The sequence below is a fragment of the Lampetra planeri genome, chromosome 1 (assembly GCF_965212315.1).
Source record: "Lampetra planeri chromosome 1, kcLamPlan1.2.h2, whole genome shotgun sequence".
NCBI lineage: Eukaryota > Metazoa > Chordata > Hyperoartia > Petromyzontiformes > Petromyzontidae > Lampetra > Lampetra planeri.
The window spans coordinates 40,873,055-40,897,180 of record NC_136107.1 but is presented as its reverse complement, the minus strand read 5'-3'; the positions used below and the strand labels follow the sequence as shown (position 1 = coordinate 40,897,180).

Here is a 24,126-nt window from a genome sequence, read left to right as displayed (position 1 = left end):
GACGAGTCTTATAGTTGCGATGTTACGTATTTTTGTATTTGCCACATTGAAAAGACTCATCAGTCCATATTACAGTATTTGCCATTCCAATGTTAACGTTTAACGTGGGGAATAATGGCTTATAAAGAAGGGTGTGTTTGGGGGTGGGGAGGAGGAAAGCTCCTAAAACCCGTTCTCAATCGAACGGGGCTCTTATGAGAACCGGTCACGCAAGACGACCCTAGCCAATGATTACCTTCTGGAGTGGCTGAGGTGAGAAGGGCGGGTTGGATAGACTGTTTAACTTGGCATAATATTCACCATTGCGATTTAATTCGCCTACCCACGATTATAAATTAACCGATAAAATCAGTTTGTCGCCTTTTTAAATTAACATTTTGTGAATACCTTTAATTTGATACACTTGGGTCTTTCGGTTAAGTCACTTAAATACAAAATAAATGACGTTTCGATCGCAACACGAACAATCGTCTTCAGGTGAGAAAGCTGCCGAGACAAGGTCTTAAAAGACGATTGCTTGTGTTGCGATCGAAACGTCATCTATTATTTACGTGACTTGACCGAAAGACCCAAGAGTGTGAATCCCTGCAGTCACGAAGCTTTAAATCACCTTTCACTCGAGCTTCTGAAATAATTGAATAAAAGATGCTCCTGAGTGTGGAATCCCGACGTTATAGCAGAGCGGCGATGAGATGAATCATTCAGTCGGCAGCCGTGCCACTGCGCACACTGCTGCTGCAGGCAGCGCTGCGTCTCGTGCCGCGTGGTTCGTGTAACAAAATTAAAGGACGACGCGAAACACTCGCAATCAGGAAGCCGCAGAGCGGTGGCAGCAGCAGCAGACGTTGGGCGATTTGGCGGTGGCGGCGTTCGTGTGCTCTGGCCACAATCCGTTGTCTCGAAAGGGGCCCTGCGGGCTGAGGCGTTCCGTGGTTGCGATCATCCCCCCACATCTGCATCGGACGAGTGCGTGGTGAGTGAGCCTGCCCGCCCGCGCACACCGCTGCTTGCTTCTTACGGCGTGCGCCGACGGGGCCGCTGGCTTTCTCTTCACCGTGCTCAGCCGGCCATCGGGCCACACTGCCACGTGGTAGGCGGAGGCCGCGATCGGTGTGCGCTGTGGGGTGTTGTTGTTGCTGCCGTGTGCGTGCGAGAGACGGGGGGTCGTGATGGTGGGGACGGTGCTCGTGTCGCGCCGCGTGTGGCGGTGTCGTCGTGGGCACGCATCGTCTCAGCAGCAGCACCGCGCGACAACAATGGGCCTTTCTCTAATACATTATCATCAGGAGCAGCCATGGTCCATCCAAGCTTGGGCATGGAACAACAATGGATTGAGCTGCACTAGCCTCTGCTGTTGTCATTAAATTACAATGCGGCAGTTAACGATAATGGTCGAATTATGTTTCGTTGAATGCGAGTGGCGCTGCTTCCCGCTATCGCATGCAGGGGGGGGGGGGGGGCGTTTGAATGAGATGTATTGCAGGTAGCCTGCATACTGTGTATAGTTTATGCCTTGTTACGTTAATATACAGCATATGCATATTAAATGCATGCTGCATTATGCATGTAAATATGCTACGTTATTTATGCATATCATATATGCATTTATAATGTGGCATTTATGGATTGTATAGACTCTTAGCATGTATATATTGTAGCATGTATGTATACACAACGCATTCTGCAGTCGAAACATGGCCTCTAGACAGTGGGAATACGTGCAATAAAATCGGCTACGTGCAGTGAATTCTCATTACAGATTTGCATATGGTGGGCGAGAAGTGCTTATAGCCTGTAACCTCTGAGTCCTTTGTAACTTGTGAAAGGGTACAGATATTCTCAGTCAGTCTGCTACAGCAGAGGTGTAGGGAATTCCAATAGGACCTACATCTCTGAATTTTTGACCTAGTCAAGGCCTATAATACAATAAACAGACCAGGGCTCTGGGGTATTCTTCGTGCTGTTGGAGTCCCTAATCATCTGCTCACAATCATTAAGGACATTCATTATGTTGAGCTGACCCGGGTAAATCTGCGTGCCTGGTAGTCTGATCCATTTTCTGTTCACCTTGGTGTGCGACAGGGATGTCCTGTGGCCCCTACACTATTTAACATCTTCTTTGACCATGTAGTTCAATAAGCTTTCTGTGACTACCGGAAAGATTTTCTACATGGTACAGATATATGGAAGGTTGATCGATGCCCGGGTGCAGTCAAATCATGGCTTTATATTGGCTATGATCTGGTGATCGCTGCTCACTGAGAAGGAACTGGAGACCGTGCTGTTGAACCTGGAGCGAGCTACTAGGATGGAGCCTCACTACCAGTCCCATCAAAACAAAGTACCTGCCTGGGTCATTTGTGTAATTGAATCTCCCACCACCTCTGCTCCCTATGAGTGATGGGGCAGTTGTGCAGAGAGTGGAGACGTTTCCATACCTGGGCGCAGTGTCCTTTTGACCGAATCATTTGAGCGGCATCAAATTTTCATCAGCTGCGTAACGCTGTTTGGAAGCTATCTGGTCTATCACTCCATACGAAGCTCCGGGCCTTCTCGGCCACATTTATAACTTACTCTATGTTTGCAAAACGTGGAGCCCTTTTAAATGAACATATTTGCCGGTTTTATACATTCAGGATGCCCTGCTTACGATCCGTCCTGGGTTTAACCAGACTGGATTGTGTAAAGAGATTACAGATCTTTGAAGGACCTGGACAAAGTGCCATCGGTGAGCTCCTCTGGCAGGCAAGGTTGAGTTGCTGGGCCATGTAGCCCGCATGCCCAAGCAGCTTGTGTTTGACCGGATAGAGGGAGCTCGGGTTAGAGAGGAGATCACTTCTGCCAGTGGTGTAGAGCAGACTTATTAATGACACTACTCGGCAGTTGGAGGCAGTCGCCATCTAACAACGGAGAGCAGAGGAGCGGCGCTCACAACAACCAGGCGGATCGCCGGGCGGATAAAGTGCAACAAGTCGGCGCAGTAGGGAGCACAGGGGGTGCATCTGCCAGCCATCTTACTCGGGCAACCTATGTGCGCACGTGGGTCTGTCCCATGGTCTCCTGTCAGCGAGCCTTCAACAACTTCACGTGGCCGAAAGTGCACCTTGCCTGACACACGCGCCGTGGTTACGTCACACCCGCTTACTATTAAAGTACAGTATGCACAGACACAATTGCAACCGAGAAGATGGGTACAAACTGAGCAATCATTGGAAGGACGTTATTAGCCAGTTTAAGTCATAACTGGCTGTGATGTCTTCATCCTACCTTCCGCTGTTAGTAGTTACTTTCGACTCTGGTTTTACATTAACAGTTTTAATGTCTCGCACTAACACAGCCACCGTCGCTCGTGTCCTCGATGTGGCAGTGGCTCTGCGATCTTACATTGACATTCTAATCTCTCACGATACAATGGCGACCTCCACGCCCTAGTCATGGAGGTAGCTCCCGGATCTTACATTGACTTGCTAATCTCTCACGATACAATGGCCACCTCCACGCCCTCGTCGTGGAGGTAGCTCCCAGATCTTACATTGACTTGCTAATCTCTCACGATACAATGGCCACCTCCACGCCCTCGTCGTGGAGGTAGCTCCCAGATCTTACATTGGCTTGCTAATCTCTCACGATACAATGGCCACCTCCACGCCCTAGTCATGGAGGTAGCTCCCAGATCTTACATTGACTTGCTAATCTCTCACTTTAACATCACTAGCCCCGCCCACTTCGTTTGTGACCCTTCGGCTGCACCCATTTCAAACCTTTAAAACAGCCTGCCTCAGGAGCTTTCCCCATCTTTTTTCTCTCCTGATGATTGCTTGTGTTGCGATCTAAACGTCGTCGTCTTTTGTAAAAAAGAAATGTTTCTACGTGACTTTACCGAAAGACCCAAAGAAGACAGTATTATATTTGTCACACGATGTAACTCCCACTAAGCTATCCAGTACTGTATGGGTCCTTCTCATAAGCGATATCTGGTTGTGAATGGCAGTTACTGTGTTATAACCTACCCGGACACCATGCATATACATATAGTACCGTGTTTTGTCGAAGCCTTCATCCAGCAGTGGATGGATCATGGCTGATGATGATGCTGCTGCCACGCCTCTCGGCTGTCTGCTGTGCGGCATCCACACGCAGGGTGCGTGGCCGTGCGTGTCCACACGCGCTTGGTGGACACGCACGGATGTATTTTGTTCGCGTTGCTATTCCCATTGTGTGATGACCGCTAGTTACGACCGAGATTATATTTGTACAGTATTTAAATAAAACCGAGATCCGAGGGTGTCTGATTGATAACGAATGGTACCGATATATCTGAACAAGATGCAGTAGAATAATAGGAATGTAATGCCACGGCTTTTTTTGATGGTCGGGCGATGTCCACATGGAGCGCGTGTCACGTCACAGCTGCTGCTATGGGTATCGAAGTCGATTTCTAAATCGATGTTGGTGTTCATATCCCAGACATCGATTTGCTTCCTCGGCGATTACATTAATTGCATTCGATAAAAATCAATTCGTTATTCGTGTCTTTGTACTTCTTATTTGTATTGTATCGCTGAGCTTTTAGGGGCTCGTCCTGTACTGTCTCGTTTGTTCTCTGTCTGGACTGAATGCCCCGATGGTGTCGACTCGTCCTAACGCCGTCTGTAGGCTGTCTCGTGTCTGTCTGGTTTATCCCATGAGCTTGACAGGTAACGATGCGCATCTCAACTTCAGAATCGTCGCGATGCGCTGCCAGGACAGCGGTCCAGTCTCATCGACACGAACCGAATGGCCCCGATTTGCTCGAAATGTCTCTTCATATCCACATCTTCATGGGCAGCTGTCATTGTGGTGAACACCAGTGGCGAGTAATGTCTCAACCGGTGACCAAATAACTCCCCACGGCCCGCACGGCGTGGGGAGATCCTCAATCGGCAGTGGATTGACAACGATGCCCTCCGTGGGACGTAATATTGAGACGGCCACCACAGACTTGGGACAAGTGCTGCTAGCGAGCAGCACCTGTGAAGGCCGACACGCGGCGCACGAGGGGTGGGTGGCCGGCACCACGCCCGGCCGCCTTTGTCTCCCGAGTAGCGATGTTTACACACCGCCACACCAGGTACTCATTTGCGGCTGAGTCGACCTAGGGGAGGCCCAGGACCGGTTCAGATATTTTTCACTGGTGTTTGGCCGTGAGCGGGCATCGAACTTGGGTTGCCGGGTTCGTAGCGTGGCGCGCTCACCGCGACACCACCGATGATTAACACGACCAGCAAGCACCGTCACCCACCCATCAAACACCACCATCACCACCACCATTACCCAAACACCTCCATCACCACCATCATTACCACCGCTCCCCTCTGCACCTTCAGAAAAGCCCTCCCTGACAATAACCACAGAGCGCCCTCCCGCCCAGCCAAGCGCGCACCCCCTGCAGGGACCCCTCCTCCCACTCCCCCCACGCTTTGTCTCCTCCCTGCCCACCCCCCCACGCCGGCCGCTAGCCACTAGCCAGGGAGGAGGACCTCCCTCTCCTCTCCAGCCGCTCCGCGTGTTGGAGAGCGAGAGGGCTCCGAGCTGCCGAGGAGGGGGATGAAGCACTGTATGGACTGCTTCTCCCATGATGGTGGTGCGTGTCTTGTGTGCGTCGTGGGGGGTGACGCCGTGGGGGGTGACGCCGTGGGGAGCGGTGGTCCAGTGGTTAGCGCACAGCGCCACGAACCCAGGTCGTCATCCCACTTTGATTTCCGCTCACGATCGATAAGTGGCGATTATCGGAACCTGACCTGGGCCTCCCCTAGCTCACTCGGCCTCAAACGAGTACCGGGTGCGGTGTGCAGTAAACATCGCCGCTGGGGAGACAAAGGCGGCCGGGCGTGGTGCTGGCCACCCCTCGTGTGCCACCGTGCCCACGGCCTTCAGAGGCGCTGCTGCTCGTCGCTATCGGCACTTCTACACGTTGCTCTCGTGCATTCTATCTCGTGTGATGGTGGTCTATTCACTTGAGATGTGGTTGCGTTTAGACGTCTATTCTAGACTGCATTATTTTATATGTGTGCAATGTCTGTTGTATATGTGTGCAATGTCTGTTGTTGTATTTGTATTTAATGTATGTTGTTGTATATGTGTGCAATGTCTGTTGTATTTGTGTTTAATGTCTATTGTTGTATTTGTGTGCAATGTCTGTTGTTGTATTTGTGTTTAATGTCTATTGTTGTATTTGTGTGCAATGTCTGTTGTTGTATTTGTGTTTAATGTCTATTGTTGTATATGTGTGCAATGTCTGTTGTTGTATTTGTGTGCAATGTCTGTTGTTGTATTTGTGTGCAATGTCTGTTGTTGTATTTGTGTGCAATGTCTGTTGTTGTATTTGTGTGCAATGTCTGTTGTTGTATTTGTGTGCAATGTCTGTTGTTGTATTTGTGTGCAATGTCTGTTGTTGTATTTGTGTGCAATGTCTGTTGTTGTATTTGTGTGCAATGTCTGTTGTTGTATTTGTGTGCAATGTCTGTTGTTGTATTTGTGTGCAATGTCTGTTGTTGTATTTGTGTGCAATGTCTGTTGTTGTATTTGTGTGCAATGTCTGTTGTTGTATTTGTGTGCAATGTCTGTTGTTGTATTTGTGTGCAATGTCTGTTGTTGTATTTGTGTGCAATGTCTGTTGTTGTATTTGTGTGCAATGTCTGTTGTTGTATTTGTGTGCAATGTCTGTTGTTGTATTTGTGTGCAATGTCTGTTGTTGTATTTGTGTGCAATGTCTGTTGTTGTATTTGTGTGCAATGTCTGTTGTTGTATTTGTGTGCAATGTCTGTTGTTGTATTTGTGTGCAATGGCTGTTGTATTTGTGTGCAATGTCTGTTGTTGTATTTGTGTGCAATGTCTGTTGTTGTATTTGTGTGCAATGTCTGTTGTTGTATTTGTGTGCAATGTCTGTTGTTGTATTTGTGTGCAATGTCTGTTGTTGTATTTGTGTGCAATGTCTGTTGTTGTATTTGTGTGCAATGTCTGTTGTTGTATTTGTGTGCAATGTCTGTTGTTGTATTTGTGTGCAATGTCTGTTGTTGTATTTGTGTGCAATGTCTGTTGTTGTATTTGTGTGCAATGTCTGTTGTTGTATTTGTGTGCAATGTCTGTTGTTGTATTTGTGTGCAATGTCTGTTGTTGTATTTGTGTGCAATGGCTGTTGTTGTATTTGTGTGCTCTGCGCGCTGCGCCTCTGGGCGGTTGTTGCCGCAGGGACATCCGACGTCGAGGGGCAAGCGGCGTACATTGTGGGCGTGTCCGTGATGCGATTTGGGCAATTCTATAGGAATCTATTGATATTGTTTTAGTGACATAACGACGCTTCGCTGCGTGTAAGAAACTCGTCGTACGATAGATTTTGTATTCCATAAATGTATGTACTGTATGTTGAACTTCCTTCGCGCCGTACGTAGCCAACCGTGCTCGTCTGAATCGTGAAACGCGTCACTCCTGTACTGTAGTATGCGTTGTGTAAAATATTGGAATAATGCAGTTCTTAAATCGCGACGAAACCACGAGGTTCTCCTGGTCGTGTGATCCGTCACGGAGTGAAAGGCGGCGGCGTCGTGCGGCAGTGCACGTGGCTGGTGTTCAGCGAGATCGCGGGGAGCGGTGGCGCAGCGGTTAGCGCGCATTACGCTCCGAACCCGGCCACCCGAGTTCGATTCCCGCTCACGGCCACCAACACCAGTGATGATTATCTGAACCGGTCATGGACCTCCTCTAGGTCGACTCAGCCTCATACGAGTATCAAGTGCGGTGTGTAGTAAACATCGCCACTCGGGAGACAAAGGCGTTCGGGCGTGGTGCCGGCCACCCCCCGTGTGCCACGGTGCCGGCCTTCACAGGTGCTGCTCGCTAACAGCACTTGCCCCAACAGTCTGTGAAGGCTACACGGGGGACCTTTGTCTTTGATATTGCAGCAGTCGCCGCAGTCCCGAGGAGGTGTCGCAGTGGGGAGGAGAGCGGCATCTGAATGAGCCGACGGGGAGATAATAGCGCGCCAGGCGACGGTGGCGTCGATGCCATTGATGGGAATTATGATGGTTACAGTAGTTGGTGATCGTGGTTTTGATGAGTGTGGTCATTGTGATTGTGATGGTAGTTATGATTGCAATCGTTCTAATACTGGAATGTTGGTTGTGGTTTGAGTGGTGGTAATCGTGATGGTGAGTGTGATGATAGTTATGGTGGTCTTGAGTTATTTGATTGTGGTGATGGTAATGATAATGGTTGCAGTTTTTGTGATTATATTGATTTGTATAATGGTGATAATGGTTGATGGTCATGATTGCAATGTAGTTTATGTTGATGACAGATTTTTCGAATGTTTATGATCACGATGATGAGTTATGCTTGTGATGTCAATGCTTTTGAAAGTGATGCTGGTGTTGTAAACACAGACACAATTTCAACCGAGAAGATGGGTACAAAGTGAGCAATCATTGGAAGGATGTTATTAACCAGGTAAAGTCATAACTGGCTGAGCTGCTTCCATCCTACCTGCCTATGTTAGTTATTTCCGACTCTCTGAGTTACTTTACCTTGTTAAATATCTTTACATTAAGAGGCTAAATGTCTCACTAACATAACCGCTGCTTCCCTTTTCCTCGATGTGGCTGGCGGCAGAGGTCGCAATCGGGTACCCGATACCCGGCTACCCGTACCCGTTTGCGACCCTGTTGCGGCCGGGCACGGGTACAGGGTAAGGAATCAAAACCCGTTTGCGACCTCTGGCTGGCGGTGGCTCTCGTTGTTTAATCGGCTGAATGTGTCTCATTAACACAGCCGCTGCTGCGGGAGCCGTCTCACATTGACATGCTAATCTCTAATCTCTAGCAACACAATGGCTTCTTCAGCACCGTAGTGATGTGATACAATGGCCGAGGTTTATTACTTGTAAATTCCACCTCTAGCCCCGCCCCCACTTACCCTTGGCTTGCACCCATCTCAAACCTCTATAACCTCTTGCTGCTGCAGCAGCTCTCCCGCTATCTTTATCCTGCCTCTGCAGTCCGCCTGCTGTATTTTTTCACCCGATGACGATTGCTTGTGTTGCGATCTAAACGTCGTGATTTTTATTTTTCTATCTACGTGACTTTACCGAAAGACCCAAAGAGTGCATATCTTTATTAGTCGTGAAATAATGACTTCGTGGTCGTTATGTTGCTGCGGCTACTGCAGTGCTCCTCCACCCTTATCGCTGCACGGCAAAGACAAAGACCCCCCGTATAGACTTGGATATACTGTTGGGGCAAGTGCCGTTAGCGAGTAGCATCTATAAAGGCCGGCACGGCACACGTGGGGGTGGGTGGCCAGCACCGTGCGCGGCCGCCTTTGACTTCCCAGTGGCGATATTTACACACCGCCCCAGGCACTCATTTGAGACCGAGTCGACCTAGGGGAGGCCTAAGACCGGTTCAGATAATCGTCACCGGTGTCGGTGGCTGTTAGCGGGAATCGAACTCGGGTGACCGAGTTCATAGTGCAGCACGCTGATCGCTGCGCTACTGCTCCCAACTAGGCACACGCACGTGTACACACGCACACCAATACCCACCTTTCGCCACGAAGTAACAGTGACGTCACCACGGCCTATGCCAGGCCAGGTGCACTTTGAGGCCACGTGAAGTGTCGAAGGCTCGCTGACACGTCTCGGGGCAGACCCAGCAGGTGCCATGAGTTGGCTGACTGAGATGACTGGTAGATGCACCAGCTGTACCCCCTACTGTGCCAACTTGCTGCATTTTAGCTGCCCGGCGCTCCGCTTGTTATTGTTAGCATCGCTCCTCTGCCCTCCGTTGTTGTTGGAGGGCGACTGCCTCCAACTGTCCAGTAGCGTCTTTCACAAGCCTCCTCCATAGAGGCCGATCTTGACACCACTGGTACCAGTCGTCAGCAAGTCCACTCAGCTCCACAACCTCTCGTACCGCGTCAGTCCACCTCTTCTTCAGCCCATGTCGTGCCCATTTAGCCCCCTCTATGCGACCAAACACAAACTGCTTGGGCATGCTGTGGCGAGGCTTGACCCAACCAGCGCAGCCTTGCCTGCCAGAGGAGCACACTGATGGGAATGTGTCCAAATCTTTCAAGGATTTGTGAGCTCACACAATCTAGCCTGGTTATACCCAGGATGGATCTGAGGCAGGCCAGCCTGAATGTTTCTAACCGGTGCAGATGTTCCATTAGGGGGCTTCACGTTTCACAAGCATAGAGAAGGGAGGGCATGACTGTGGCTGAGAAGACCCGACGATTCGTGCGGAGTGACAGACCAGGTAGCTTTCACACAGCATTACACAGCTGATTAAAAGATAATGCGGCCTGACTGATTCGGAGTGAGACCTCAGGTGTCAAACCAGAGTTGGTCCTAAGCACACTGCCCAGGTATGGGAATCTCCACTCCACAACTGCTCCATCACCAGTGAGGAGCTGAGGGGGTGGAGTTTTTGATGGCACAAAATACCCAGGGAGGTGCTTAGTTTTGGTGGGGCTAATGGTAAGGCCCCACCTCTTAGTGGCACACTCCAGGATCAGCAGCAGCGCCTCGAACTCCTCCTCTGAGTGAGCAGCAATCACCAGATCATCAGCATACATAATATGGTTGACCAATAGGGAGCCATCCCTCCACTGCACCCATGCATTGCTCAGTCTCCCGTTGTATCTGCACCAGATTGAAATTCCTCGAGTACAGCCATGGAAAGCTTTTCCAAATACGTGGTCAAAGATGATGTTAAATAATTTGAGAGCCAGAGGATATTCCTGCCTCACCCCAAAGTGAACAGGGAATTGTTCCAACTCCTGGCCTCGTAGCTTTACCCGGGCCTGCCCAACATCATGAAGGACCTTAATGATTGTGAGCAAAGAGTCAGGGACTCCGAAAGCACGAAGAACTTCCCAGAGTCCTGGCCTGTTGATGGTATCATAGGCCTTGACCAGGTCAATAAAGCAGAGATGTAGGTCGTGTTGGAATTCCCTACACCTCTGCTGCAGCAGACCGATAGAGAATATGGCATCCGTGCAGGACTTCCCTGGTCTGAAACGACACTGGGGCTCCACAAGCCTCTCCTCAGTGTGCCTGGCAAGGCGATGTTGAATAATCCTCGCCAGGACCATTCCCAGCACGGTCAGAAGAGAGATGCCCCCTATAGTTGTTACAGTCTGTGCAGTCCCCCATTTTTTAAGAGGGGGGGGGGCACCAGGGCATCCTTCCAATCCTGCAGAACCCGTCCTGTGGTCCAGACAGTTGTGATGATGTCATCTAGGGCAATCTGCACACACATGCCACCCTCCCTCACACACACACACGTACACACACACACACCTGTCTGCCAGGATCATGACCAGGTATGTGAATTTAAAGTACAGATATGACCTTCCAGTTGTAAAATACTGTAATCTCTCGCACACAGAACACGTCATATGACCATTTGAAGTCCTGTAATTATCATTCTGAATCTCCGGTGAGAAAATTGACAGCGGCGGCGCCCCAGGAGTTAACAGCGGGCACCTTCAAGGGAAGCAGCACGAATCGGCATCGCGTAGAGCAGCAAGGGTTCTTCAACTTTCGGGGAATTTCTGTCTTTGTAGGAAGGCTATACAGGGAATATTTTGTTATTGAAGTAGTAAGTTAGTACTTAATCATTATATAAATAATTTACAGCTCTGTCAAAACTGTCGATGGTCTTCCCATGCTGGGAGTTGTTTGACCATACTTCACTCTGATGGCTGGTGCAGGTTGGTGAAGGAGCAGAGGCTTATGACTGATTCAGATAGCGCTTGCCATGGAGATTTGTCATGGCCAGCAATCTAACTCTGCCAGCCAGGTTCAGGTGCAGGGTGCTAACCACTGCACCACCACTCCACCCCAATGTTCATATCATGAACTGTATTTATGCTATGAGTTGATCGCCGTTTTGTTGGTGGATTCTTGATCCGAATCGTGGGAACTTGAATTTCGCAACTGAAAAAGAATAGCTGCGTTTGCTTCGGCTACCTTAAAATACATTTTGGTGCTCAAGTTTGTAAGGGTTTTGATTTCTGACTAATGCATTTACACATTGTTCTCAACATGTTGACCTATAATTTAAATACAGTTCTTACCAGCAGAAATAATAAGTCTACAAATCATGGCTAATTGCAGCGTTTGTCAAAGGTCAACAGATTTTTTTTTGCTCATGTGCACCATCTGATGAGGCTCAAACCGGCGATTCCGAGTAATTGGGAACTCGATATCCCCACAGAGGACGTGCAGGGCCTCTGGTCTGTGCCTCTGCTAAGTGCGCCGCTGCACAGAAAGCAGCATGAATAAATAAATGAAACACTGCCCTTCTCTAAGATGACGTTTCCCAAGCTCCAAGCGCCGACCTTTTGCGATAGAAATGTATTTCAACAAGCATGGAAACACACTATAACAGATTATGGTTAATCAAAAGGGAAATGACGCCGCTCTCTTTGGAGGGCTGCCATCCATGCAGTGCGTGCGCGATCACCCGGCTAGCGTGCCTCTCTAGTAGCTGCAGGCAGAGCCGTCCCTAGGGTGCGGTGAATCGGGAGACCGCCCCGGGCCCTGGGCTTTGGGGGGGCCCGCATTCCGACATCACGGCGTCAGACGTAATAGTCCCGGTTTAGTTTGAAGGCATCGAGGAGGAGGCCCACATGGTGGGATTTGCTCCAGTCCCCACCTCCCCCCCATGGACGGCCCTGTCTACGGGTCACAGCGTTCGTGCTGCGCTCCCCTCTGATGCGGCGATTCTCATGGCACGCACAGCCCTGGCCGCCGTCTGTTGTGGAGGGGCATTAGACCCGGCGCCCATCTGCGTCCTCGGAACCAGCGGACCGAGCTATCGCGCGTGTGGGTGGCACCACGGAATTGGGATACGAAGAGAGACCGAACTTGCACAACGCGTGGTGGGGCCCATTCCATTCATTGCACCTGGGCCTTGCCAGCCTTCGTCTCGTAACCGTGTACAGCACCGGGCGAATGTGTTGCACCACCACGTTCACGCCGTGTCCAGCCGATGGGCCCTCCCCTGTGCTTTGTCGTTAACCCCAGCAGGGGGCTCCCACTGTCAAAGAACCTCAGCGACACGATGTCCACGTTCCTGGACCATTCACCTGCCTTGTACCAAATTTAAATCCAAACGCGGTACTCGGCTGCTGCCGAACGACAACAACGTCGTTCACGAGTGAATCGTTCTCAGGATCCACAATGGAGATGACCATACTTTTACACCATTGGAACCTCATTTGCCAGTAAAAATATGATAATTGGTTTTTTACCCTTTATCTGGCAACAAAACTGACACCTTTTTTACAAGGAGTCATGTTTACATAGACCACAATACCTGCAGTCATAATGCAAACAAAAAACATAACTCTGATAATGTGCACTGTCCTTGAAGTTGATTGCTCCACACCCGAGATAGCTTTCCTTAGAGCGTCATCTGGTCCAACCCATGTGAGACTAGGCTCTAAGGAAAGCTGTCTCGGGTGTGGACCAATCAACTTCAAGGACAGTGCACATTATCAGAGTTGTGTTTTTTGTTTGCATTATGACTGCAGGTATTGTGGTCTATGTAAACATGACTCCTTGTAAAAAAGGTGTTAGTTTTGTTGCCAGATAGAAGGGTAAAAAAACAATTATCATGGCCATACTTCTCATGCAAGCAAGTGGTGCCTTAAAATAATGTTTTAATGTTTCTGTCTTTTTCCCTTTCTCCGGATTCAAGGAATGCATATTTTCCCCTGCATTTAAAACAAAGGTTTTATAATCGGGAAGCTGTGTGCTGCGTGTGTGGTGAGATTTTTGTAGCTCTAATGACACGGCATGAGTTTGGAGTACATCTTGCTTTGCGGGTGAACGTCTTATAATCTGGGAAATTGCACCAACTGTAGACTTAAGGGATTGCTCAGTATTCATGTAAACAATATGAAAGGGTGTGTGGGTTTTTTCCACCCATCAATCTCACAGGTAGTGTACATTGCATAGTTGAATGTCAGAAAGTGCGTTATCATTTTATTTGAGTGTTTTAAAACATTGTCTTTGACCTAGTTTTATTCAAATTGTTCTCTTGGAAACGACGATGAGAGGAAGTATCCATTCAGACCTCCTCCAGGGCAGCTCAAAACCCCATGTATTTGAGAACAACCAGTGGGAAGTGATATTACATAACTGTTTCTGAGAATCCTTCAAGGCATTATTTTTATCCACAGATTACGGGCCATACTTTCCCACAAACTCTGCAACAGAGAAATTTACATTTTGAATTCTCAGAGCCGGAATTTAGTCCATTTGAGTGAAACACCAATCTTAATGTGATGTGTTTTTGGTGTACAGCTATTGGTGCCTGGGTGAGACCATGGACTCCGCAAGAAATGGGTCTAACCACGCGTAACAGAAATCCAAATCCAGGATCTCAGTGGTGACTCATCGCGCTGACACCCGATCCACCCCAGCCACACGCACAATCTAGTGCGTTAATAAAGCATAAATTATGCTTCACCACCACCCCTCCTAGCATGTGGTTTGCGGACTTGTGCAAACCACGTTGGTACTGTTGAACGATCTCTTATGTGTGATGCCAAGAGGTCCGGGGAGTGCGATGATTGACGATGTTTCTGGTTCCAATTTGGGTTTACCTGGAGTGCACACAGCTGAGTACATTACTCAAACAGCGATTGTGGGTGTTGTAGGTGTCCGGACAGCCCGAACTTGTTTATATTTGGTAAAAAAAAACGCCCACCACATTTTGGACAAAAACATGGTATTTTTTAGATTGCGTGACATAAACACTGATTGTGCTGCAGATAGAACCTTTTAGTGTACAGTGGCGCACAAACAGTTGGCTCAGTAGTGGGTCAGTAGCCACGATTTGTGTAGATTTCATATAAGCATGGTACAGTGAAACTGTTATCCGTGATGATGCAGGGAGGATTAACTTTGCAGATTCTGTCTGTGGAGGCGAGATGTTATCTCCCTCACCTGGTACGCAGGAGGTCGGGGGTTTGATCCTGAACCTGGCACCTGTATATTTGGACATTGCATGTTCTCCCCATGGTCGCGTGGATTTTTCTCCGATTCCTATGGTTTTTCCCTCCACATTTTGAATAAACATGTGTTGAGAATATTTTGCTGCTATAAATTTCCACACGATATGCCACTTCGTTGAGCTATCATTTTTGAGCAGGTCGCTTCTGCAAAAGAGCTGTATAGCTCAGTGCACTTCACCTGGAAAAAATAAGTTTAATAGCTTATAACAACCAATAATGATCTGGAAGCATTTGCGACGTGGACTCACCCCGACGCCCCTGCCTGCAACGCCTCGTTTCTATCCCTCCTCCAGATCTCAAGAAGCCCTTTGAGTTGGACATCCACGGGCGAGGCCAGGGCTACGCGGGGCGCTCGGTGAGGAACTCGGGTGCCGACGGCTTCCCCGTGACGGCCGCTCTCAAGTCGCTCATCGCCGCCCCGAGGCTCCCCGACGACGCGTGTCCCTACAAACCGCTGCTCGCAGACGGCAGCCCTCCAGCCCCTCCAGCTGCTGCCGCTGCCGCAAGCAGGCAATCAAAGCGCTTCGGAAGCATTTGTGACGGTGAGTGGCTCAAGAAGATGCGCTCCTGTGCTTACACACAAGAGGAAGCCTTCGTTATCCACACCAGACATGTATCTCTGATGTCTAGCGAATGGTGCCTATTGTGTGGTAAATTCACAATCGAACCTGGACATTTTCATGCGGAGCTATAATCGGTGAAAAATTCCATTGTACCATTGGAACCTCATTTGCCAGTAAAAAATATGATAATTGTGTTTTTTTACCCTTCTATCTGGCAACAAAGTGCGCCTTTTGGCGTCATCTGGTCCAACCCATGTGAGACTAGGCTCTAAGGAAAGCTGTCTCGGGTGTGGACCAATCAACTTCAAGGACAGTGCATACATTATCAGTTGTGTTTTTTTTGGCATTATGACTGCAGGAATTGTAGTCTATGCAAACATGACTCCTTGTAAAAAAGGTGTCAGTTTTGTTGCCAGATAGAAGGGTAAAAAAACAATTATCAAATTCCATTGTGTTAGTCATTGGTGAGTGGGCAGGGACCGTCCGTAATTGAGAACCCGGTTTAATCATGGAACTGGATTCCAAGCCAGGATCTCAGCAATGTCCGCTCCGTATTCCTCGGGCACTTCTTCGCGGTTGAGCTGTAGCAAACTTGCTCAGAACCGAGTTCCGGATGCCTGTCGCTCGGAGAGCACTGCGCTGACTCCCCACCGCACGCTCCGTGCTTGCTCTTTGTTTAGAGAGGGAACATGCCGCCCAGGGCAAGGGGTCACCCAGTCTGAGAACTTGCCCAGCTGTTGGGGCCGCTCTGTCATCTGCGAGCCACGTCTGACCTGTGCACGGTTCTGTTAATACTGTCGTTTGGCTTCATAAACGGTGGAGCAACTCGCCGTATATGTAACAGCAAGAATGCACAATGGTAAGTTCTCGTGTAACACAGTAGGAGTAGATGAGTTCCTGAAAAGATCTGTGTCAAGAGAAAAAACCGTTAAGCAAAAACTATTCTCCAAAAAATTTAGTGAGATATGATGTACCCACGTTATAGAAATAAAGGAATTTACCACCATTGGCTCACATCAGCCAGTGGTGATGAGTACCGCCCGGTGCTGTTGGTGGCTCCAGTGTGTGGATGCCTCCAAGACTATCGAATACGGTGCGGGCGCTCACGATCCGGGCCGTCCGTAGGGGAGGTGCGGGGTCTCGGGTCAAATCCCACCATGTGGGCCCCCCGACACCTTCAAACTAAACTGTAAGTATTACGTCTGACACCGTGATGTCTAAATGTTGGGCCCCCCAAAGCGCGGGGCCCGGGGCAGTCGCCACGATTTGCTGTATCCTAGGGACGGCTCCACCCTCGATAGGCTTGGTGATGTTATTGACATCAGGCATGCTGGGCGTGGCTTCTCAGGGGTTTCCCACCTTCAGAAAGCAGGATGTATGGGGGAGGCTGCCATTTTTAAAGAGGGCATAGGAATCAACCACGAAAAAAATCAGTCAATTGCAAATTTCCAACGAATCGTCGACTTAAGGGATGCATTATAAGTTTAACTTACCTATTTTTATTTTACCAGGTAAGGGCCACTGAGCTATCTAGCTCTTTTTCAAAAGCGACCTGGCCACAATAATAATCCAAATGAAGTGACTTTTCTTTTGGACATTTATAGCAGCCAAATACTGTAAAAGCATGTTGATTCTAAATGTGGAGGGAAAAATCTAGGACCCGGAGGAATAGCTACGTGACACGGGGGGAACATACAAACTCCAAATATACAGACGTCAGGGTCGGAATCGAACCCACATACCAGGCGAGGTAGTTAACATTTTGCCACTGTGGCATCCCAGCTCTAAATACGGACTTCTGTTTGCGATCGTCAAAGTCCAGCCACCAGCCGTGGCAGGGAGGGGAAGGGCATGGCCACAGATCGCATGCCACGTGATGCACAGCTGTTCGGCTGGGGTTAGGATAGAACGCATTATCGTTAATGCTTTTGTTTTTGGCATCGTATGAATGAATTATACAATAATAAGGCCTCCCCCACTTTGTCGGTCATAATCGTCGTTGTACCATACTTCACGCTGGTCAGCGCAGGCTTGTTAAGGTGGGGGTGTCCCAGGATGTCGCTCACCACAAAACCAAGGGGAAAAACCGGAGGACCCGGAGAATAATCCAGACAACATGCAAACTCAAAATATACAAGGGTCTGGGTTGGGATTGAACCCACGATTCTCCTTGATGCCAGGTGAGGTAGTGAACATCTCGCCACCGCGGCGCCCCACGTTATTTATTGTTTGAATCATGGGAAATTGCCATGGATGTTTATTTAATTCGTCCTAATTTAAAATAATCTGATAAAATTAGATGTACTTATTTTTGCAATGCTGCATGGAAAGCATATTTATTTGTATACGTCACTTATTCACAGACGGAGACCCAGAGCACGGGTCCTTGTGAATGTTTTAATCCAGGTGCTTCACACGCCCTGAGAGACACGTGCGGCGAGCCATGAGGCACGTGATTTTAGATTGCATTGTGTTTACATTTCCTGACATAGCCATTTATCCAGAGGTCGCGTGGTGAAACCGTATTTACATTTCTGCAAACCTCCCCCCGAGTTGTGTCATGTCGTAACTTTTGGCCGCGTCTTCAGGCCGCGGCCGTGGCCACATTACAGCATTGGGGTCCTCGCCTCAATGCCGGATAATTTTTCCCTGGCGTCTCCCGCCGCTCATTTCCATAACGCCCCTCCCTCCTCCGTGCCCCTGAAAAAGTGGGCGCTGTAAACACTCGAGGCCGCGTATTTTTAGTTCTTCAGACCTTCGACTTTGGGAGGAGCCTGCGGTCTCTGATCCTTGCCCATCGGCCCCTCCCTCGCCACAGTGGGAACTGGCGGTAACGGATGCAGCAGCAGCACCGCCACGAGTTGGTGTGTGGGCAGCTCGCCACCCATCCGTGCGTAGTGCACACGATGCCACCAACGTCAACACGGTCTACTTACTCCAACACTGCTTTCATGTAAATGGATGTCAGAAGGAAAGTCAGAGGTACCGTCTGTGCGTGTGTGTCAGCATGGTACTGCAGGGCGTGGTGCTGGACATACCATCCCCCTTGTGCGTCGTTCCTACCTTCATAGGCGCTCGCTAACCACACTTGTCCTAAAATAGCCAGTGTGGCTACTCGGGACTCTTTGTTTCTGCATGAACGTACGTTTGAAGACTGCGCCGAGCGTATTTAGTGAAGGGCGCGTTGGGGCCTCTGGTGGTGGCGGCGTTGGTGGCGGTTGTGAGCTGCGTGGTTCGGGCTGCTCGCGGCCAGGTGACGCACCGACTTGCCGACTGGTCGGTATGCGGGAACGGCAGTGGCCGCGGGAGCCATTAGCGTTCGCCAGGGCGACGAGTGAATGCGCAGGGCCCCACAGTTGGGGGGGTTGAGCTCAGAGGCCCCCCATTCTTAACGGGCTGCCTCGGAATCTCATGATCTCTGAGTCAGACTCTGGCATCTGAAATGTATGCTTTGTCCACATCAGCCTAGAAACTCTGGCCTTGAGTTTTCTTTTACCATTTAGCTATTCCAGGAATTTACATTTTCGGTTTACAAACTACTACTTGTGTTATGAATTAGTGCCAGTGCGCATGCATGCACATGTGTTGTATTCATGGTGTATAGATTTACGTTAGTTAGATATGTGTGTTTTGTTGTTTGTGTAAAGTTTTTGGATACATTTATATACCCACTTTGTATGCATTACACACAATATATGTGTATTTATGTGTAATGCACTAAACTTACTAATCATCATGTTTGCCAACAGAAACGTGGTTAATGGTTCATTAACTGTGTCTGTAGTAACAAGATGACTGGAAAGTTACTCATGGGAATTTTTCTGAAGAGCTTGTGATGCAATTGTTAAATTGAAAAGTCAGTGATAAGTTTGTTCCTGATTTGTACCTTTTCCAGAATGAATTAGCCACGATTTTTTCTAAGCAGTTACTGTGTTCAAGCACACCGGTCTTAAAATTAAACGAGGGCACTTGTACAGTGCCGTGGCTAATCATTCTAGTACGCAGTGGTATTAAAAGTGTAATAACAAACGTTCAAAAGTTCCTTCGTTGGCAGAGTAAATGCCCTGTTGAGGCATCCAAAGTACACCGCGAGTTACTGATCGGGGAGGGCACTGGGACTGCGTCTCTGAGCACGGAGGGCGGGAGGGAGTTTCTGTCCCTCCCACCACGTGACGTCCTTGCTGCAGCTGCAGAATGGCGTTGACGTCACAGCGAGCTTGGCAGTTCTCACTCCAGAAGCGACCACAGCCCTTGCTGCGCCAGAAGGGCAGCCTCGCCGTGAGCCCACAGCTCCCAGCCTCCCGCGAGGCAGGCGGCATTACCGTTCGCTCGCTCGCTCGCACACCCGCCCACCGGCCCGCCCGCCCGCCTTGCCGCCCCACGGACCGCTGCAAGCCTGGCCAACGGAAACACGCGGGCAGCCTTGGCACCCGGTGAGCAGGAGAACGATGCTCGGTGTCTAGCGGCGGAATGAGGAGCAGAATTTAGCACCGTCCAACGCCGTGGGATGCGTTGTGGGGGCGGTGACGGAAAGCACTCGGAGCGCTGAGCTGCGTTCGTGGCAGCAGTTTTAGTTTTTTTTTGTTTTCTCTTGAAGAATTGCAAGAGCTGAGCCTCCAGAAACTTTTCCAGGAAACGGCCATGGCAGCATCAGCAGGTGGGAATGCACACTGCACAATGGCAGCGGGGGTTTTGCTGCACCCTGCATCGGCTCTTTGTGAATGCGTTAATGCAGCAGCGTGTTAATGATAATTTAAGCCTTTCGCCCTTTTGAGTCCGAGAAAGTCACAAATACGCCAATTCACGAGTCCTTTGTGTTTCTTGGTTGGCCTCAAATGCTGCCAAGAAGGTTGCTCATACAGTACTTTATTGGCAATGCAACACGGGCTTAATTTCCTGATACAACTTTAGCTGCTCCTAAAAATGCATGCAAAATGTATATTATTCTAGTTGGGTGCGTTATGTTTATTCCATTGACCCGTGATAGGGAAGAGGACTTAGGCCTGTTTTTTTATGGTTATTCTTAGATTAATCACTCTTCCATAACATGTCTGTGTTTCCTTTTTGCGCAGACCTCACGTCGTTATTAAATGTTCTTGGAAGGATGTGTGTTATTAGGTCAAGTGGGCCCCATTAAACAGCAGCAGCAGCTTTGCGATTATCCAGACATTGCGGCGTTCAGAGTCTCTGCGCTCCCCGCATAGCCTCGTGCGTTGCCTCTTCTTGAGTCAAATGTGGCCAACCACATAGAGGTGTTGCGAGAAGCAAGCGTGCCGTGCATTTATCTCACCCGCTGTGTAACATGGCCAAGCTGTGACAGGATTTAGATCATATTTCTGTTTATACCGTTTGCTTTTAACTGTAGTTCTCCATAACAATTAATAGGCATGTAGAATTCCCACCCCTTTAAGGGCCACCAATGGAGATGAGCACCGTCCCACGCTCATTTGGGCAAGGAGACATTTAACTTTCAAAACTTTGTCCTTAAGTAAAAAAAATGCTGCTCCGGTGGAGGCTATGAGGAAATCACCCGGAATGCGACGCATCCCGTCAGGCCTTCACCACCCGCACGGTCAGATAGCCCCCGCGACCCGCATGGTGCGGGGCGGCCCTCGTCCACGACAGGACAGGCGGGAGGTCTGTGTGTGAACTGTAGGCGTTGACTCGTGTTTTGCGTGCGGCTCAAGATCACCAGTCAGATTGTCAGGAAAAAGTGCGTGGGGAAAAATTCTTACGAAGTCGACCTCGCGAAGGCTCTTCACCGCAGCAGGTGCTGCCTGCCATACTTCCCCTCCCATCTCTGGCAGACCTCTCCCCCCCCCCCCAAGGAGAGGTTCCCTTTTGTTCCCTCACAGTGGGGGGGGAAGACGGCAAGAACAAGAGCCCAGTCGTGACTTTTAGGCCTTGGGGTAGCGTCTGTCTCTCAATATCCATGCGCGCTGTTGGATGGACAGAGGCAGAGAGGGATTTTAACAACGAGGCTCGTCGTTGTTTCCACTGCCGTGCCGGGAGGTCAAATCGAACCGGGGACCTCTGTGTTCTCACCAATGCACCACGGCCACAACCATCCACAGCTTAGTAACGATGCGAATTTCACGGGTGAATGACTGCGTGTAGGTTTTGAGGAGACGCTTGGGAAACTGCATTTACGACGGAAGTGTTTCCTGTCCATTTAGAGGCCTGTTCTGGTTATTTTCTGAGCACGATCATATAAATGTTGTTTGATGTTCGTCATGGTTTGTGCAGTACCCTTTAGCTAGTGTTCGCGTGCACTAATAAGCACTAAACATTAGTATTAAAGTATTGCATATGATCTTAATGGCGGTACCCCGGGGTACCAAATAATACAAAATGTCCGAGGCAATTAAATGTTTTGTTGCTGGGACACTATTTTTTCAAGGGGTGTACTTCACTCCGCTACTGGGGTACCAATCAATCCGAAATCAGTGCTACTCCGGGATGTCGAAACACAGCGAGGACGATTGCGCTGAAACCCTGAACGCTCATACGAACCGTGGTGGTGCATCGTGTACAGCTCGTCGAGATGAGTCGATTGCCGCATCGCCGACCATCAACAGACTAAGAATGACTGCATCACGGACATCGTGCGAGAGTGGGGTACTATGGTACCCCGGGGTACCGCCATAAGGTTCATATGTAGCATATCTAATACAATCCACGTTCTATTAAGTGCTGTATAGCCAAGCTATATTGACATTGTCTTCAGCAGCAGAACATAACACACATCCCAACATGCTTTGCATGTCAAGATAACATAACCATTCTGAAGCATATTCGATACACTGCCTTTTGGATGGGGCCGAGCTTGTTTAGACAGCAGAAGGACAAACAAGACATCTGTACCGGTTTCATCCTGATTTAAGACTTGCCACGCATGAGTGTAATCGTGAGTCCAAAGTATACAGCCTTCAAATGTACAACCAATCACTCTCTGGGGTGTCTGGCTCGTAGCGCGCGTTGTTGTTCGGCACAATATGTTGACGTTTCACTACACATGCTGGGCGCTTCTTCAAGAACGTTCAGTTCCTGAACAATCATTCAGCACGCTGCGCAAAACCGCGACAGCCTACGCAGCAGTGATCACGTTTAGTACAGTCTGTTTTTCACTTTTGTCCGTTAGCATCTGCAGGGCCTCCCTCAGCTGCGTCTTGGCAGCCGCAGTTTAATTTGCTCGGGTAAAGCGGCACATCAAGACACTCCAGACCCCCCGCGGAATCCCCACGGGGCCTCCCTGCCCCTTCAACCCTTCCCAATTAGCGCGTCGAGGCTCTGCCCGGAGAGGCTGCTCGTTCGCTTCGCTTGGGACGGGAGGAGCGAGGGCGCAAATAGCGGAGTTTCCTCCCTGAATGCGGAGCGCACCACGTCCTGCCGTGCTGCCCACGCTGCTGCTGCTGACAAATGAATGGAAGTCTCACGAGGGCCAGAGGCTCCGCACAGATTGTGATGGCTGTGGCCCCGCGTGCTGCTAGATGTGAATTTTTTTTGAGGCCTTAAAGAATGCTTCCGAATCCATTTTGTAAAGTTTTTTTTAAGACCACAGTGATGGTTCAGAAATTTTGCATGGCTTTTGTGAAATGCTGGGACGCACATGTGGATTCGTTCACGGTTAAATGTTCCATTACTAGTATTTCTCACCAGTATTGGATTTCCTGTTTATATTTAACTTGAAACACTACACCGATGTTGTAGGTATTCACCATTAGAAATTGATTTAAATTAATATACTATAATCGAAGGAGCAAAGTGGTGGCAGAGTGGTTAGCCAGCTGTCCTATGAACCCGGTGACCCGAGTTTGATAACCAGCCGTGGTTAACATCCGTGGCGTGTGGTATCAGAATCGATCTTGTCCCACCCCCTCCCCCACACTGACGAGAGAGTGATGAAGTATGGTAAAAACACATGATCAATGTATGGGGAGGCCTTTATCCATTCGTGGTTTTATAATTACTTACATTTTTTAGTTTGCATTTTTTATGTATTGGAAGTATAGCTAAGCTTGGGACAGAAAATATGGTCACCATCCGAATGTGTACCTTTCACTACAAACATGTTAATGTTGTAATATCATCGTCATCGGCCACGATCAATCCACTGCTGCATGAAGACTTAATTATCCACCATGATCCTGCATGCAGTGTGATATGGGATATGGTTCTTTTTGTAAAACAACAGGGAAAACCATAAATATTTGAAATGAGAATATACTGCAGGGTAACAGAGTTCAAATATACTGAACAAATACACTGTACAGTATATGTAAATGTGCACTGAAATAAAAGCCATGTACCTAGTCAATAAAAATAATTATAATTTGTAAAATATGGATTTAATTTATAAACGAGCTGCTCCATGGAATGCGTGGCTCTTGTGGAGTCAACAACAACCTATGGGGGCCTCGAGCCAAAAACCCCAAGCGGCACTCCCTCGCGGTCCCAGCTCCCCTCACCGGTGCTGGAGGCCCCAACTCGTTACCCC

General features: G+C 49.1%; 1 protein-coding gene across 5 annotated transcripts in view; it reads left to right on the top strand.

The window, feature by feature from the left end:
* Window positions 1-1,051: 1,051 nt before the first annotated feature.
* Window positions 1,052-24,126, top strand: part of LOC144722997 (septin-9-like) — a 48,839-nt gene continuing 25,764 nt past the window's right edge. The window contains exons 1-2 of one of the 5 annotated variants that reach the window (XM_078601513.1): window positions 1,052-1,090; window positions 15,360-15,608. Coding sequence is in view for 3 of the 5 variants with exons in the window: in XM_078601487.1 (XP_078457613.1) it covers window positions 5,587-5,623; window positions 15,360-15,608 (286 nt within the window). In the remaining 2 variants the exon portion in view is untranslated. The other 4 variants (XM_078601487.1, XM_078601496.1, XM_078601520.1 and 1 more) reach the window with 4 other exon arrangements.